Genomic DNA, 17,861 nt, shown 5'->3' with positions numbered 1-17,861 from the left:
GTGAACTTTCCTGATCACATTTTGTCCAGTTACCATCTGTTAATTTTTAACATTTTCAATTGCTTCTCAAGAACCACTGGGCCAATATCAATAAAACTCCTTGGGTGAAGGGAATTACAAGCTTGTTCAAATGAAGAGCTAAATGCTCTTTTAGAGGGAGATAATGAAAAAAAATTGTATTATCTTTTAAAAATCTTCTTTTCAAGAAACACTGGGCCTTTAAAGATGAAATGCATGAAAACTTCCTAATATGTAGATTAATTTTTTTTTCAAATCATGACCCCTAAGGTAGGGTGGGACCACAATGGGAGATCAAAATTTTATACCGGAAAATAAAAGAAAAAAAAACTTTAAAATTTTCTTCTCAAGAATAGCAGAATCATTATTATTCATATAATATGGAAGCGTCCTCAGATAGTTAGATTCAATTTTGTTCAAATCAGGAGACCTAGGGGTAGGGAGAAGCCACAAAAGGAGATGAAAATTTTACATGTAGGAAAAAAAAACTAAATATCTTTTTATCCAGAACAAAAAGGCTATCATTAGTCATATTAATATGGAGGCATCCTTAAGAAATGCAGATTCAGGCTAGGTTGATTTTTTTTTTTTTAAATCATGGTCCCTGAGGGTAGGTGGAGGCACAATAGAAGATTAAAGTTTTACATGGGAATGTACATAGAAAAAAATCAAATCAACTGGGCAATGATTATTAGTCAATACGAGTATGTAAGCATATATGATCAGGTTTTAATTTTTTAATTTATAATCAGATTTTAATTTTTTTCAAGTCATTGATCTTTATCTTCCATTGTGGCCCTACCATACCCCTTAAGAGTCATGACTAGGGGGTATGGTGGAGCCACAATGGGAGATCAAATTTTTAGATGGGAATATATAGGAAAAAACCTGATGAAAATTGCAGGGCCATGATAAGATATACATTGTATGTATAGAATATGCAAACATCCTTAGTGTATATTCAATTTAAGCAAATCATTAGTGTTGTCAACAAGTACCCGGTTAACCGCCTAACGATGCAAATATCGGTTAGTAAAAGTGCTACTCAGTTACTCTGATATTTAGATATAAGTAGAAAATAAATGATTTTTTGTGTAATGAATCTTTAAACATGTCACAATTTTTTTTACCGTTAGTCTTGATCCAACTTTTTACTAATACGTTTGTTTTGATTAGTTTTTGCTGTTTATCTAATTAATAGCTTTGATTGCCAAGGGGTGTGCTTGTTTTGAAAACATGAGTTCATAATTACCTTATTAATTACCTGATTAAGATGCCACCCCCAGAAATCATAGAAATAATAGAAAATAAAGCCTAAAAAAATGCGCTTAATCAAGTCGTTCAAGAAAAAATATTTAGATGTGTGTTTATTACTGAAAATAAAATTCATATGTGGTGCATTTGGTTTTTTTCTTTTAAATATATACCAGTACAATGTATATAAAGATAAGATAAATATATAAATTATACAAACATTAAATCATTGCAGTTACTGTTAAATATTTATCACTTACAAGGATGCTAAGAGGCTAATAAAAAAATCATCCGAGTAACCGGGTACACTATCAGAAAAGTAAGCGAGTAACCGGTTACAAAAAATCGTCCGATTTGACAACACTACAAATCATGCTTCAAATTTTCAACATTAATGTTCAAGCATTCTCAGGTAGTGTCAGTTTAAGTTTGATCAAATCATGCTTCCAGGTGTAGGGTGAGGCTGCAAATAAGGTATCAGAGTCTTTTTTCAAGAGTAGCAGGGTCATTCTTACCAGTAATTAAATTGATGTGCAAGGTTACACTCCTTTGTTGTGTGGACCTGAAAAAGGGGGAGATTCAGACCTCAAAAGAGGTACGTGTAGCTTTGCACACAGTGTTTTACGCTTCAGTTTTGAAACAATATATAGATAGGTAAATATGGCCTTAGATGACCACTGCAATAATTAAAATTGTTTAAATTGTTAAAATGAAGGGCCAAGTCCCCTTCAAAGGGGAGATAATCAAGAAAAGACAAAAATTAGGTGGGGTCATTAAAAAATCTTCTTCTCAAGAACCACTGGGCCAGAAAAGCTGAAACTTATGTGGAAGCATCCTGGGGTAGTGTAGATTCTAAATTATTCAACGCAGGACCCCCGGGGTTAGGGCGGGGCCAAAATAGGGAATCCAATTTTTACATTGAAATATGCAGAAAAAAGTCTTGAAAAATCTTCTTTCCAAGAACCACTGGGCCAGAAAGGCTGAAACTTATATGGAAGCATCCTGGGGTAGTGAAAATTCTAAATTGTTCAAATCAGGACCCCCGGGGGTAGGGCAGGGCCACAATATGGAATCCAAGTTTTACAATGAAATATGTAGTAAAAATCTTGAAAAATCTTCTTCTCAAGAACCACTGGGCCAGAAAAGCTGAAACTTATGTGGAAGCATCCTGGGGTAGTGTATAGATTCTAAATTGTTCAACTCAGGACCCCCGGGGTTAGGGCGGGGCCAAAATAGGGAATCCAATTTTTACATTGAAATATGCAGAAAAAAATCTTCTTCCCAAGAACCACTGGGTCAGAAAGGCTGAAACTTATATGGAAGCATCCTGGGGTAGTGTAGATTCTAAATTGTTCAAATCAGGACCCCTGGGGGTAGGGCGGGGCCACAATAGGGGATCCAAGTTTTACATTGAAATATGCAGAAAAAAATCTTGAAAAATCTTCTTCTCAAGAACCACTGGGCCAGAAAAGCTGAAACTTATGTGGAAGCATCCTGGGGTAGTGTAGATTCTAAGTGTATCAAATCATGACCCCTGGGGTTAGGGATGGGCCACAATAAGTACTACAAGGGGGGGGGGGATCAGCAAGAAAAACAGAAAGGCCAAAGTTACTCAGGTGAGCCTTGTGGCCCATGTGCCTCTTGTTCTTGGTGGGAATGTTGACAAAATTTATTGTAACCGATTTAATCATGGAGTATGAGCACCTGTCATTGTCAAACACGCTTGAAATTCAGATAAACATTGGTAACAAAAAAGCGTTTGTGTGCTCCCATTTCAGATTACATGATATCTTTAAAACCATCAAGATTTTATGATTGAGTGGTTTTAAAAATGGCAACCAAAGTGAACCAAAAATGGATTTTGTAGAAAAACAATAGATTTTTATGCCCCGCCATGAATATGGCTGGAGCATATAGTGTTTGTCATGTCTGTCTTCCGTCCTTCCGTCTGTCCTTCTGTCACGCTTTGCGTTTAGCTCTGTTCAAAGCTCAGTTTCAAAGAAACTACCCAAACTTCATATGCTGATAGATATTGATGTGAGCTATGCAACTGCATCAACATTTTTTGACCTTGACCTTTCCTTTGACCTTGACCTCACTTTTCTTTTCTTAAATAAGTGTTTAGCCCAGTTTTAATGAAACCATTCAAGATATTTTTAACAAACTTCATATGCTGATACATTTGTACATACTGATGAGAGCTATTCAACTGCGTCATATTTTTTTCCTTGACCTTTCCTTTGACCTAGACCTCACTTTTCTTAAATAAGTGTTTAGCTCAGTTTTTAAAGATACCATTCAAGACAGTGTTATCTAAGGGTGCAACGATAAACCGTTTGACGGTATATCGCGGTATATTTTTCCACAGTTCAATTCACGATATGCTAAACTGGTATTGCGGTTCGGTTCGATCGGTCCAGAATTATCCAAATCGTCCGTTTTGTTTCCTTTTTTACAATTTCAAAATGGCTTCCGCACAAAACGTGAGGTCGCCAATAACGCATTTACAGAAGTTAAACTCATCTCAAGCATCTTACAGACCTCAGATTTCACACGGAGAAGGACTTAATGTGATTATAAGTTATAGATGTTAAGACAAATGATAAACCCTTTAGATCTAAACGTATTCTTTGGTAATACACGATATTTCATCACGTGTGTATTTCGATGAAAATTCACTGTCTTGTTGACTAAAACGTATTAACATGAGAAATATGACAACTGGTTTTCTACGTAAATAAAAGGAATAAAAGAATGAATGTCTTCCTTTTTCATTCCAATTTAAAAGGAAGATTATTAGGAAAGGCCCCCGTAGTTCCCTGTAAATGTTCATCATTGGTTTAGAATATTGTCAAACTCAAAGATCTACCCAACAATCAAATTCAAGTTAACAAAATTTTATTCTAATTATTATTAAAAAAAAAATATGAACATTTTATATAACCCTGTCAAGATTAAAAAAAGATATGATGACAAACTTGAAAGACTTTTTAACCTTGTATCGTGATACGTATCGTATCGTGAACTGAATACCATGATACGTATCGTACCGTGAGGTTTTTGTATCGTTGCACCCCTAGTGTTATCAAACTTAATATGCTGATACATACTGATGAGAGCTATTCAACTGCATCAATATTTTTTTACCTTGACCTTTCCTTTCACCTTGACCTCACTTTTCTTAAATTAGTGTTTAGCTAATTAGAGTTTTAAAGAAACCATTCATAATATTTTTATCAAACTTCATATGATAATACATACTGATGTAATCTTCAACTGCATCAACAATTTTTGACCTTGACCTTTCCTTTGATCTTTGACCTTACTTTTCTTAAAGTAGTGTCAAACTTCATATGCTGATACATACTGATGTAAGCTATTCAACTGCATCAATGTTTTTTCACCTTGACCTTTCCTTTGACCTTGACCTCACTTTTCTCAATTTGTGTTTAACTCAGTTTTAAAGAAACCATTCATAATATTTTTATCAAACTTCATATGCTAATACATACTGATGTAAACTTTTCAACTGCATCAACATTTTTTGACCTTGACCTTTCCTTTGACCTTAACTTCATTTATTTTAAATTAGTGTTTAGCTCAGATTTAAATAAACCATTCAAAATATTTTTATCAAACTTATTATGCTGATACGTATTTATGAGAAGTATTCAACTGCATCAAAAACGTTTGACCTTGAAATTTTCTGGGACCTTGACCTCACTTTTCTTAAATTTGCATTTTGCTTAATTTTAAAGAAACCATTTAAGATATATTTATGTAAGCTTATGCACTTATACATAATTTGGTGAGAATTTATCATCTATATCCAACTTTTTAGAATTCAATTTCAATTTTAAAGAAACTATTCAAGATGCTCTCATCAAATTTCATACACTAATACAAATTTTCATGTTGCATTACTAATATACCCTCGGCGGGGCATTCATGTCCTATGGACATATTTCTAGTTAATAAAAGTGGTAAAAGGGAGATTGGGTAAAAAAATGGTAGACTTCCCATAGAGTGGTAGAGTTAACATGTATGGGGATAAAGAGGGGAAAAAATCTTACAAAAATCTTTTGAAGGTCTTTGGAAGGCCAAAGTGAATCAGGTAAGTTTTGGGCCCATGGGCCTATTGTAGTAAATATTGTTACACTTAGAAGGCTGTAAAGAAGGATCTCTGAAAAATCAATATAGAGAATCAAAGGAGATAGTATAATTTTCATTTTTAGCTCACCTGAGCTGAAGATTCAAGTGAACTTTTCTGATCATGAAGTGTCTGGCATCCTTTCTGTTGTCTGTCATGTGTCATTTGTCGTCTGTCTTTTCACATTTTTCACTTCTCAAGAACCACTAGACCAAATTTAACCAAACTTGCTAAAAAGCATCCTTGTTTGAAGCAGATACAAGTTTGATCAACTGATGGCCAAACCCATTTTGAAGTGGATATAATGAAGAAATAGTGAAATTTTAATAGCATCTTCTAGAAATTTCCTTCTCAATTACCACTGAGCCAGAAAAGATGAACTTACAAGTATGTGAAAGCTTCATTACATAGTGTAGATTCAAATTTGCTAAAATCATAATCCACGGGGTTAGAGTGGGGCCACATTAGGCAATTAAAGTTTTTATGTAGGAAAATATCAGAAAAAATCTTCAAAAATCTTCTCAAGAAACAGCAAAGCTTGAATGGAAGCATCCTCAGGTATGTAGATTCAAGTTTGTTTATCAATATAATAATGACCCCAGGGATAGTATGGGGCCACAATACAAGATCAAAGATTTATACAGGAATATATAGGATAATATCTGTAAAAATCTTGTGTAGCCATAATTAGTCATATAAAAAAGGAAGCATCATCAGGCAGTGTAGATTCAAGATTGTTTAAATCATGACCCCCCTCCCTGCCCATTCCGGGCTAGGATGGGACCACAAATATTTAAACTTTTCAATACTGAACTGATTTCTGCTTTTCTTTAACCAAAGTACTCAAGTGAGCAATGTGGCCCACTGGCCTCTTGTTTTATCATTTGTAATAGCCAGGTAGTCTTGTTATTTCATAGTATGGATGAAATAATCCTGCACATATTTTTAAATTGTAGATTACTTTTTCACTGTGCATTAGAAATATTTTTTCAATACTGAACTGATTTCTGCTTTTCTTTAACCAAAGTACTCAAGTGAGCAATGTGGCCCATGGCCTCTTGTTTTATCATTTGTAATAGCCAGGAAGTCTTGTTATTTCATAGTATGGATGAAATAATCCTGCACATATTTTAAATTGTAGATTCACTTTTTCACTGTGCATTAGAAATAATTAATGATTCATAATTCATTTTTCTATCTTTTTTCATAAAAATTGGTTTTAAATAATTACTGTGTTTTTAAAAATCTATATTACTAGTATATAAATATATAATGTGAACAGATTCCATGATGTCTGCAGAAGACAAGTGTAGGAACACCGATTTATATGAGTCGATTTCACTGCAGTGGATTGTTATCCAAGATGAGATCATAGAAATCCTCAACTCAGGACTTGTTCCTCCATGTGACTTTCTCAGTGGAGGTAAGTTAATCCTTGGGAAAAACACTAGTCATGTTTATATGACTTTAATAATCAACAGAGTACTGATGTTGTTGATTTCATGGGCACTAGTTGTAGTAAATGTCAGGTAAGCACACAAGCACATAGTCAAAGTTCCATAGGCAAGTGTGTATCACATACATGCTCTAACATACGAACAATTTCTAAAACTAGGTCAGTCATTGACAAACAAGTTGATGAAAAAAGAATATCAGTTCTCTCGTTTAAAATCATCATTTCGTAAGTTCTATGGTCAATTTAATGACCTTGTCAGTAAATATTATATATCATTAATTACATACTAGTTCTTACCCCATTATTTACACCTGAATTGTTGACGGATTTTTCCAATATTTTCCAATCATGATAAGGAGCACACAGCGGTTGTGACCAGTCAGCAGGGGATGCTCACTCCTCTATGGCACCTGATCCCACCTCTGAATGTTTTTGGAGGTCAGTGTTTGCTCTGCTCCCAATTTGTATTGTTTTAATGGACTTAGAGCATTATCTCCATAATTCATACATGTACCAGTGGATAGCCAAAGCGGTAAATACTCCAGTGCTTAATTTTGAAGTGGAGATTGATATGCAGTAAAGGACTGCAAACAAAAATTATAGTATACATTGTAGTTTTGTTGCCTACTTCCATTTCAATTTTCATCTAAGTTAGCATTTTTGTCCCCAGCTTTTGCAAAAGTGAGAGAACATTCTATTACATATCGCCTTTCGGCTCTACGAGGGTATCATGTAGCATTATCTCTGAGTGCAGCGAGGCATATCTCAATTCAAAGAAGCTAAAAAATGACCTGTGTGACGTAAACACACCTGTGGTCAATAGTATATAAAGCACAGCTCCACGTGCCGAAGTCATTCTTTTTCTCTGAGCGGCGTGCGAGTTTACCTGTACAGCAGGTAAACATTATCAATAGAGGTGTTTTGTTAACTTAGAACGTTGTTCAAGTTATTTAAGGGGTTTTTACTGCTGTAAAACAGCTCTTATTAAAATATTAAACTGTTTGAAGGTAAGTTACGAAGTCTTTGTATTTTGCCGTAATGACGGCTGAAAACCAGGACGATGTCCTATCTTTCATGGGAAGTGACCATGACAACTACTCAGATATAGAGGAATTGTTTGGGGATAAACCTCGTACACGAAGTGTAACAGATGACACTAATACAACAAATAAAAGAACTAGAGGAATGAAGCGTAAAGCACAGACCTCGACATGTTCTGCAAGTGCAAGTGCACCGCCGCCACGGGCGACGAAACAAAGTAAAAAATCTAAAAATCAGTCCGAGTCTGTTCAAGAATTTAATGTTGACGAACTTAAAAGTCAATTGGGCATAGACAAAATCTTGCAATCCCTTTCTTCGCTGACAGATACTGTAAAACAGTTGGGTCTTTCTAATTCTACGGCGCGTAATACGTGCAATGAAAATATTGGCATGCGGTCCACCGAATCTACGGTGCACACTTCGGGTAATAATTCTCCCGGTAATTTTACACAATCTATGCCTAACAGACCGCTGAGAAACTTGGTTAACATACCTGATTATGATTCTCGTCAAACTTTTGATGAAACCCCTGATGACTTTGACTTTGATTTTTCTTATTTGAATGGTCAAGTTTCTCCTTCTATTGAAGGTGTTGATACTCAAGAAACATTTAAGGGGATCTTAAATGATGAATCAATTCAGATTACAATTGATAACAGTACTAGCAGTAATGACTGGGATATCCCACAGTTAAATGCAAATGAGAAAACTGGTCCAAAAGTAAATGAAGCACTGGGAAAAGCTGTAAATGCAGCGATCTCTATTAAAACTAGCAAAGAAAGTATGGTAGAATTGGAGAAAAAATATGACAGACCAGATAATTGTAATCTATTGAAAGTACCCCGAGTCAGTAAGGAAATTTGGGATGCAATGAATAAGCAAGCCCATTCAGACGATCTCACTTTACAAGTGATTCAAAAATCTTTAGCCACGGGTATAATACCTTTAGTACAGATGGCTGATATGTTTGTCAATAAAAAAGAACTTGACCCCCAAACTTGTAAAAAGATGTTGGCAGATTCTATAAGTATGCTTGGCAATGCTTTTTACAACCTCTCAATGAAAAGAAGAAATGAAATTAAAAATGTTTTAAATTTTCGATATCGAAAAATTGCTTCCTCTGAGATTCCAGTAACAGATTTTTTGTTTGGAGACAATTGTGTCTCTAAACTTAAAGAAATGGGAGACATTACCAAGCAACCAATTGGAATGAAATCAAGTTATGATACAAAATTCAAAAATGTTAATCAAACAAAAAACTACATGTCAACCCAGGGGTATCAACCTCTCACAAACCAGTACAGAGGCAGAAACCGCCAGTACATGTATGCATATCCTTCCCAGAGAGGCAGAGGTCAAAGGGGTCAGTACAAAGGCATAAAGAAGAAAACATACAGTTACAGCAAGTAAAGGTGAGAAAGCTTAATAAACCTTACTGGCAAAAATTTACCAAAGATAAATGGATTTTAAACATAATTGATCCAGGATATGAAATTGAATTTTTTCAGCAACCTTTTCAAAAAATCATTCCAAAGCAAATTCAGTTTAATGCAGTAGAATCTGAATTGGTATCACAAGAAGTAAAACAATTGATTGATAAAGGTGCAATTGAAGAAGTAGAAGATATTTCGGATGCTTTTATTTCAAATATTTTTCTTGTACCGAAAAAAGATGGTAATCTAAGGCCAATCATAAATCTAAAACAATTAAATGAATTTGTTGAATATTATCATTTCAAACAAGAAAATTTAACATTTGCTTTAGAACTGATTCAGAGAAATGATTATCTTACTTCGGTTGATTTAAAGGATGCTTATTTTAGTGTCAGTGTTCACCCAGATTACAAGAAATTTCTAACTTTTTCTTGGAATGGAAAATTTTTCAGATTTGTAGTTTTACCTTTTGGACTAACTTCATGTCCAAGAATATTTACAAAGATATTGAAACCTGTTTATGCATTCTTTAGGGAAAATGGCATAAGATGTTGTTATTATATTGATGATTCCCTAATCATGAATCAAGATTTTTCTATATGTCAAGAACAAACAGATAGAGTTATGTTGGAATTAAACAATCTTGGTTTTACAATAAATGATAAAAAATCTGTAACTACCCCTTCGCAAAGAATTGTTTTCTTTGGAGTTATTATAGATTCAGTTGAATTTAAAGTCTATTTGACAGATGAAAAAATAGAGAAGATTTTAAATCAAAGCCAAATTATTCTGTCCAATCCAAGGATTCAGATAAGACAATTGGCCTCATTGATAGGTTTATTGGTCCATGCATGTAATGCAATTTTTCAGGGTCCTCTGCATTACAGGATTTTAGAAAGAGATAAAGATCAAAATCTGAAAATAAACAATGATGATTATAATTCATTTATGATTTGTTCTGCTGAGAGTATCAATGAAATAAAATGGTGGTGTAAAAATTTACAAACACTAAATGGAAAAGATATCAGATCAAGACCAATTGATTTATGGGTGGAAACTGATGCATCCTTGCTAGGTTGGGGTGCTAGATTTGAAAACAAAATGACAGGGGGTAGATGGACATATTCAGAATCATCATATCATATAAATGTTTTAGAATTGATGGCTGTGTATTTTGCTTTAAAATCGTTTTTTAAAGAGTACACTTCAAAACATATTTGTTTCAAAACTGACAATACAACTGTGGTTTCTTACATTAATGCAATGGGTGGAATGCATTCAAAACAACTCAATGACCTTTCAGTCAAAATTTGGAATTGGTGCATAAAACGTGATATTATTTCGGCCCAATATTTACCAGGGTGTGAGAATATATATGCTGATGCACTTTCTAGGCAATTTGCTGACTCTACAGAATGGATGTTAAAACATGATATTTTCTTGAGAATTTGCAAACAATTTTTTAATCCAGACATAGATCTTTTTGCTTCTCGTATTAATAAACAATTGGGAAAGTTTGTTTCCTGGAATTTTGATCCTGATGCATATCACATTGATGCTTTCACTTTATCTTGGTCAAACTTAAGTCCATATATTTTTCCACCTTTTAAATTAATTGGTAGAATAATCAATAAAATATTAGAAGATAGAGTAAAGCAAGCCATAATTATTGCCCCGTTATGGAAAACTCAAACTTGGTTTCCACAGCTAATGTCTGTTTTGATTTCTATTCCTATTAGACTTCCTCGACACAAGGATCTCTTGGTGATGCCACACACGGGAGAGGTACATCCACTCCGCAAGATTACTCTAACCGCCTGTCTTGTATCAGGAGATCCCTCTATGACAAAGGGCTGGCAAGATTCGATAGTGACATCATCCTTGCTTCATTACGACCAACTACTAATAAACAATACCAATGCTGCTGGCAAAAATGGGTGCTTTGGTGTTCTAAATGGAAAACTAATCCCTGTTCACCCTCTGAAGAAATAGTTGTAAAATATCTTATTTCTTTGATGAGTAATAAAGTTTCATTTTCTGTTGTGAATACTCATAAATCCATGTTGATTAACACTTTACCATATTTTGGTGTTTTATGGGTTAAAGAACCATTATTACTTCCAAAGTTAATGAAAGGATATTTTAATCTTAATCCATGTCGGCCTAAAGTTAAGACATCATGGGATGTATCAAAAGTTTTGTGTTTTTTATGCAATCTAATGCCTATACATGAAATATCTTTGCGTTTGTTAACTTTAAAACTGATAGCTCTTGTTGCACTTACAACAGCTTCCAGGGCCCAAACACTGTTGGCTCTTGATTTGAGATATATGTCAGTGTTTACTGATAAGGTTATTTTTCAAATTCAGAAGTTACTGAAAACGTGTAAACCTGGAACTCCTGTACATAGAGTTGTATTACATAAATTTTCTGATAACAGACTTTGTGTTGTTTCCACGTTACATGAATACTTGAGAAGAACAAAAAATAAAAGAAAATCATCTACACTATTTGTTTCCTATAAAACATTTAATCCTGTTTCAACATGTACGTTAGCAAGATGGCTGAAAACTGTTCTAGAACTGTCAGGAATCAGGAACTTTACTGCACATTCTTTCCGAGGAACTTCCACTTCAGTGGCCTATTCATCAGGTGCGTCATTAAAAGAAATAATGGATGCGGCAAATTGGTCCTCTTCAAAGACATTTTTTAAGTTTTACTACAAAGAGGCAAACATAACTGGGTGTGATACAGATGGACTTTTTGCGTGTTCAGTGTTGAATGGATGAACAATGAATTGTTTGGTGACATTAGTTGTTTTTTGACAATAAACACTGTTGATAAAATGAGATTATTCATTATCATGTTATATATAAACTTTGACAATGAATAAATTTAGTTTCATGTGAGTTTTATTTTTCATTAAATCATAATAAATGGTCTTGTTATTGAATACCTTGAAAATATATTTTTATTTGTAAAATTTTGTTTGTGACCAACTCTTTAAATATGCTACATGATACCCTCGTAGAGCCGAAAGGCGATATGTAATAGAATGGACCCTCCTCCAAGCATCCTTTAGGATGTAAAGGATGAGGGTCATTCTATGTATTGAGCCTGAGGCTCAAGAGGGTATCATGTACCCAACCCAAATTGATTTCATTTTGAGGTTAATAACCTACCCACATGGTATTTGTTAGTTGTCACAAACAAGCTTTCAAGAATGACTTCGGCACGTGGAGCTGTGCTTTATATACTATTGACCACAGGTGTGTTTACGTCACACAGGTCATTTTTTAGCTTCTTTGAATTGAGATATGCCTCGCTGCACTCAGAGATAATGCTACATGATACCCTCTTGAGCCTCAGGCTCATTACATAGAATGACCCTCATCCTTTACATCCTAAAGGATGCTTGGAGGAGGGTCCATTATATCTCAATTGTCTGTCAGTCTGTTCATCTGTTAATCTTTGAATGAGAAAAGATTGGGCTTTCATATTTTTATATACATTACTTTTGACTTTTCCAAATATTCTATGATTTTTGACACCTTGACCTTGAAGTTTGACCTACTTTTCAAAAATTTCAACATTACTTTTACCTTGATCATAACTTTAGAATGAAAAGAGATAGGGCTTTCATATTTCACATGTGTATTACCTGTGACAAGACCTTTCCAAATATAATGATTTTTTGATGGCATGACCTTGACCTTAAAGTTTGACATAATTTTCAAAAAATATAACAATGGTTATAACTTTTGAATGAGAAAAGAAAGGATATTCATGTTGACCTTGAAGTTTTATCTAATTTTCAAAATTTTAACATCAGTGATAACTTTTAAATGAGAAAAGATAGGGAGTTCAAATTTGACAAGTGCATTACCTGTGACAAGATGTCTCCGAATGTACTATGATATTTGACTTCATGACATTGACCTTGAAGTTTTACCTACTTTTCAAAAGTTTTTTTATTATTGCTGCTAACTTTTGAAGGAGAGAAGAGGGGGCATTTATATTTGACATGTGCATTATCTGTGAAAGGACATTTCCAAATGTGCTCTGATTTTAATCCCATAACCTTGAAATTGAAGTTTGACCTAATTTTCAAAAAAAATTAACATTTCTGATAACTTTTGATTGAGAGAAGATTATGGGTTTTATATTTGTCATGTGCATTACCTGTTTCAAGACCTTTCTGAATGTACTCTAGTTTTTGACCTTGTGACATTGACCTTAAAATTTAACTCTTAGTCTTTTTTGCATTTTTTTTTCCTTTTTTGCATTAGTAATAACTTTTAAATGAGAGAAGATATGGTTTTCATATTTTACATGTACATTACTTATGACAATATATTTCAGAACATATATCATGCTTGACTTCATGACCATGACCTAGAAATTTGACCTACCTATCAAAAATTTTAATTTTATCCATAGCTTTTACTCCAGAAGAGACAGGGCTTTCATTTTTTTTTTCACATGTGCATTACTTGTGACAAACCTTTCAGATTGTATTATGATATTTGACCTCATGACATTGATCTTGAACATGTTGAAGTTTGATGCATTTTTGAGAAGTTTTATCTTTGCCACAACTTTTATTAATTAATTTGTATCTTGTTTGTTTAATGTACAGAGAAGACAAGACACACAAACAAGAAAATTTAAATTACAATATGCCATCATTATTGTGCCCCCTTTGAAGAAGAAGTGGCATATTGCTTTGCTGCTGTCTGTCGGTCGGTCTGTCGGTCCACCAACAGTTTCCATTCATTTTCTTTGCAGAGGTTGCACATACTGAAATGAAATTTGGTATACAGATTTATCATAAGAATATCTAGGTCAAGTTCTGTTTTGCTAAAAAAGAAAAAGAGCATTCCATGCAATTTTTTTACCGCCCTCAAATAAAACCTAATAATTTATTAAATGACCATGAAATAAAATTATTCTACCATTCTTCCGTCATTTAAACAATGTGAACAATTATTGGGGGATTTATTTATGAATTAGTTTTTAATTTATAAACAAGTTATTAAAAGAGCACATTTATCTAAAAAAATAAACATTTGAAAATATCGGGAATTGGGATTTAATTCTTATTTGTTATGTTTGTGTTTACCTGGCTGATTAATAAAAAGCAATACAGTTGTATAAAATAGTGTAAACATCTGAGGTTTCAATCGCCTTTGGGCATGATTAGCAGAAAGTCAATCCATGTTACTTGAGTATCAGTGTTACACATCACTGAACATGCTGGTCAACAATGACACTAATTTAAATCTCTGTACTGCAAAAAACCTTTGTTTCAATAAATGTGTATACATGTAAATTTATGTCAGGATTAATTAATTTTGAACATAATCTGAGGGTTCCATTCGCGTGATTTACAGATGTACTCAGGGGTGTGCAATTACCATCGCCCAACGCCCGGGGCTACCAATTTTAGAGGTCGGGCTATCATAAATCTAAACTGTGTTAGCCCGTCGGGCTAGTAAATCTAAAACGAAAGTAATTTTGTTACTGCCACTAGCCCGACGGGCTAGTAACTAATTTTTGTAATTGCACACCCCTGCTGTACACTCGAACCTTTATGCAATAAAACACTTAAACTGAGTGTTATTGTTTTCTGTTACATAGAGAATCTACCAATAATTAAATTGGCAATTCAGTGAAAATAATCATGACTGAAATATAATACTCGGCAAAATTTAATAAAGAATTTTTCAAAAGCTCCAGTACTTAAGAAAAATGCATTCAGAGTATAGTGTGGGAATCGGCCTTGCCTATAATTATAAGATCTATTTAAAGCTAATTCTGATAAAAAATAAACAATTCAAGTTTAATTTTCTATAAAAAATAAATAAATATGAAAACCAATATTAATCACAGAAAATAAAGAAATTGATCGATTTATTTTGGTGAAAAATTAATATACCACATAACTGTGTTTAAATATTCATGTTATTAGTAGGTGTGAACGTCTTCTTTGTTCAATATTTATTATATGTTTCTATACACGTACTGTGATTTACTTACAGTTCAGAAATGACTGTTAAGAACTTGTAAGAATTGTAAGAAATCAGTTAAGAATTGCAAATATTTGTTGATACTGCTCAGAAAGAAATGCATCATCAATTTCAACTGCCTTTTATCGTTACATTGTTAATTGCTAATCTCATTTCTGAGTAAGCTGCACCCATTAAACTAATTAACCCCGCCCACTGGGACTGCTGTTGGACTGCTCTAAGAGTCCCAGAAAGCAGTCTCTGGGACTGCTTTGTGTCAGGTTGAGTCTGTTTGGTACTGTACATGTGAAATATAAAAGCGCAGGTATTTTAGTCTCATTCAAAAGTTATGACCAAGATTAAAGTTTTTGTGACAGATGGACAGACTGACAGACAGACTGAAGATGAATGAGATTTAATGTCCCCTTGCTTTCACAAAAGTGGGGGACAAAAAGAGGTTGGGACTGCCAATTCACTTTGAAATATCCCTGGTGTTGTACCTTATTCCCTTACTGATGACAATGGTGTTGATTTTACTTAGGTCTAGATCCAGATGATCCAACTCATTTTAGAAAATGTTTAGAAGATTTAGAGGAGAAGATGATGAAAGATCAAAGGTAAATCACCTGAGTCATGTAGAAAGCACAATATAAACTAAAAAGTGATACTTAACAACAGTCACAATGTAGCACAAAAGAAATGACATATCTAAATGTAACAACTTATTTCTTCAATGAAGCAATTTTTTGCAAGTTCACTTACATGTACCATAAGGATATTGTTTAGAACATATTATTCTCAGATCTGAGGATCAATTGCTGACAGTTCTGTTCTTTATGCTGCCTTTGATCTGTATATTCTGGACACATGTAATCAATTAAAGCTTAGTATGTAATGATGAACTAATGTACAAGTACCCAGTAGTTGATATGAGATTTAATTTTTTTACCTGTAACTATCAAGACTAAATTTAATTCACCACACTTTTCACAATGAATTGAAAGATATGAACTTATTGATTATAGAGTATGGAGAACAGAAATCATTAACAGAGTATGCAAATTAGATTTGCAGAAAAGTTCTTAAAAAATAGTTACCATGTATCATTTAATTCTTGAGTACATTAAGAAATGTGTGTATTTTGCTACATAAAACATAGATGTCTATATATATACATTAAAGAAAAGGTTTGTATGGTATGTCACAGTTAAAACTGATCTTGAATTTTTCCTGTCACAAAGTATGTTTGTTTTTCTTTTTAGGTATGACATTGCACTGTCACATGTTCAGGGAATGAAACAGATTTTTGCAGCATGTACCAGCTCCAAAAGGTTACACCTCCTCTTAAAAAACAATGACCTTGACCTGCTTAAAATGGTCTACTTCAGGTCTTGGTCGGGATCAAGCATGGACACATAGAGACTTGGAAATTTTATGACAGAAGTATTTTAATAAGATTATTTATTAAGAATTATTTTGAAATTTATGGTTATGATTTTTTTTAACATATAGAATTATGACATAGATTAAGAATGTTAACAAATTAACAGTTTTGCTTTTACATGCATATCAGTATTTGCAGAAACTGCAATTTATGCTCAAGATAGTTTTTACTTCAGTGTTTCTTGTACATTTTCTGACTGTGATTTAATTAAGCTGACCAACCATCATTTTAGCCATGATAAAAATAACCCTACATTTTAAATTTACATAGAAGTATAATTAAAGCAGTATGATATGTTGTTTGAGAATTTTATGATGCTATAAAAATGTGGTATTAGGACAATTCTGCATGTAACAATGATATAAACATTTGTGATCAATAAGACTATACAACTGATGGTAATTTAAATTAAGTACATGTATTATGAAATATATAGTATTATATAAGAAATGATTTTTTGTGCACGTCAGCAATCATGTGATTTTGCTTCAGTCAGAACTCTAAATAGTTTTTCCAATGCAAATATGAATAACCTTCATTTTTCTGTCAGTGAAATAGGAAACTGCAATTTTACAGCAAAAATTTCTGGTACCAAAATTGCATCTCACATTGCTTTAAAATTCAAAGACATTATACTTCAATGACTGAGCAATTAAAATTCATAGATATAACCTGGGGCTCGTAACATAAAGCTTGCTAAGATTTTGACTTAAGTAGGGTCATAAGTATGTTTTAGGTGCAATCCTAGGACCTGCCTAAGTACTACTTAAGTATGACTTATAAACCGTAACATAAAACGAACTAAGCCAGGTCTTAGCTAAGTCAAACTTATGTTCAAAATATTTCTTATGAATCACCCTAGTTTTTCACTTTATTTACATATATAGCTAAAAATGATTCATTAAGGTTTGGAATAAATATATATTAAATTTGATGTCCTCACTTACTGATTTTAGTAACTTAAATTAGATTTCGTATTTAATATCTAATTCTGTTAAAAATTATCACAAAATGGCAATGGTCAGTGATAGTGGTTCAATGTAAATTAATGAGTTTT

General features: G+C 33.3%; 2 protein-coding genes across 2 annotated transcripts in view; both read left to right on the top strand.

The window, feature by feature from the left end:
• The window catches only part of LOC133188477 (uncharacterized), a 101,595-nt gene extending 84,770 nt beyond the window's left edge, over positions 1-16,825 (top strand). The window contains exons 7-9 of the mRNA XM_061323930.1: positions 6,705-6,845; positions 15,902-15,977; positions 16,623-16,825. Of these exons, the coding sequence (XP_061179914.1) occupies positions 6,705-6,845; positions 15,902-15,977; positions 16,623-16,779 (374 nt within the window). The 3' untranslated portion in view covers positions 16,780-16,825. The remainder of the gene's footprint in view (positions 1-6,704; positions 6,846-15,901; positions 15,978-16,622) is intronic.
• On the top strand, positions 8,090-9,329 carry LOC133188478 (uncharacterized). Its single transcript, XM_061323931.1, has one exon. It carries the CDS (start codon positions 8,310-8,312, stop codon positions 9,327-9,329), a length of 1,020 nt encoding a protein of 339 aa, XP_061179915.1. The 5' UTR covers positions 8,090-8,309.
• Positions 16,826-17,861: the final 1,036 nt, after the last annotated feature.

Source organism: Saccostrea echinata, unplaced genomic scaffold (genome assembly GCF_033153115.1).
Source record: "Saccostrea echinata isolate AGI-Se365-2 ecotype Australia unplaced genomic scaffold, CSIRO_AGI_Sech_v1 ptg000016l, whole genome shotgun sequence".
In the NCBI taxonomy this organism is placed as follows: domain Eukaryota; kingdom Metazoa; phylum Mollusca; class Bivalvia; order Ostreida; family Ostreidae; genus Saccostrea; species Saccostrea echinata.
Note: the sequence above shows the minus strand (reverse complement) of the source record. Positions and strands in the feature narration are given on the sequence as shown.

What these genes read in the sequence shown, in the direction of transcription:
- LOC133188478 (XM_061323931.1), top strand. Translation starts at nt 8,310, where the DNA reads ATGCGGTCCACCGAATCTACGGTGCACACTTCGGGTAATAATTCTCCC.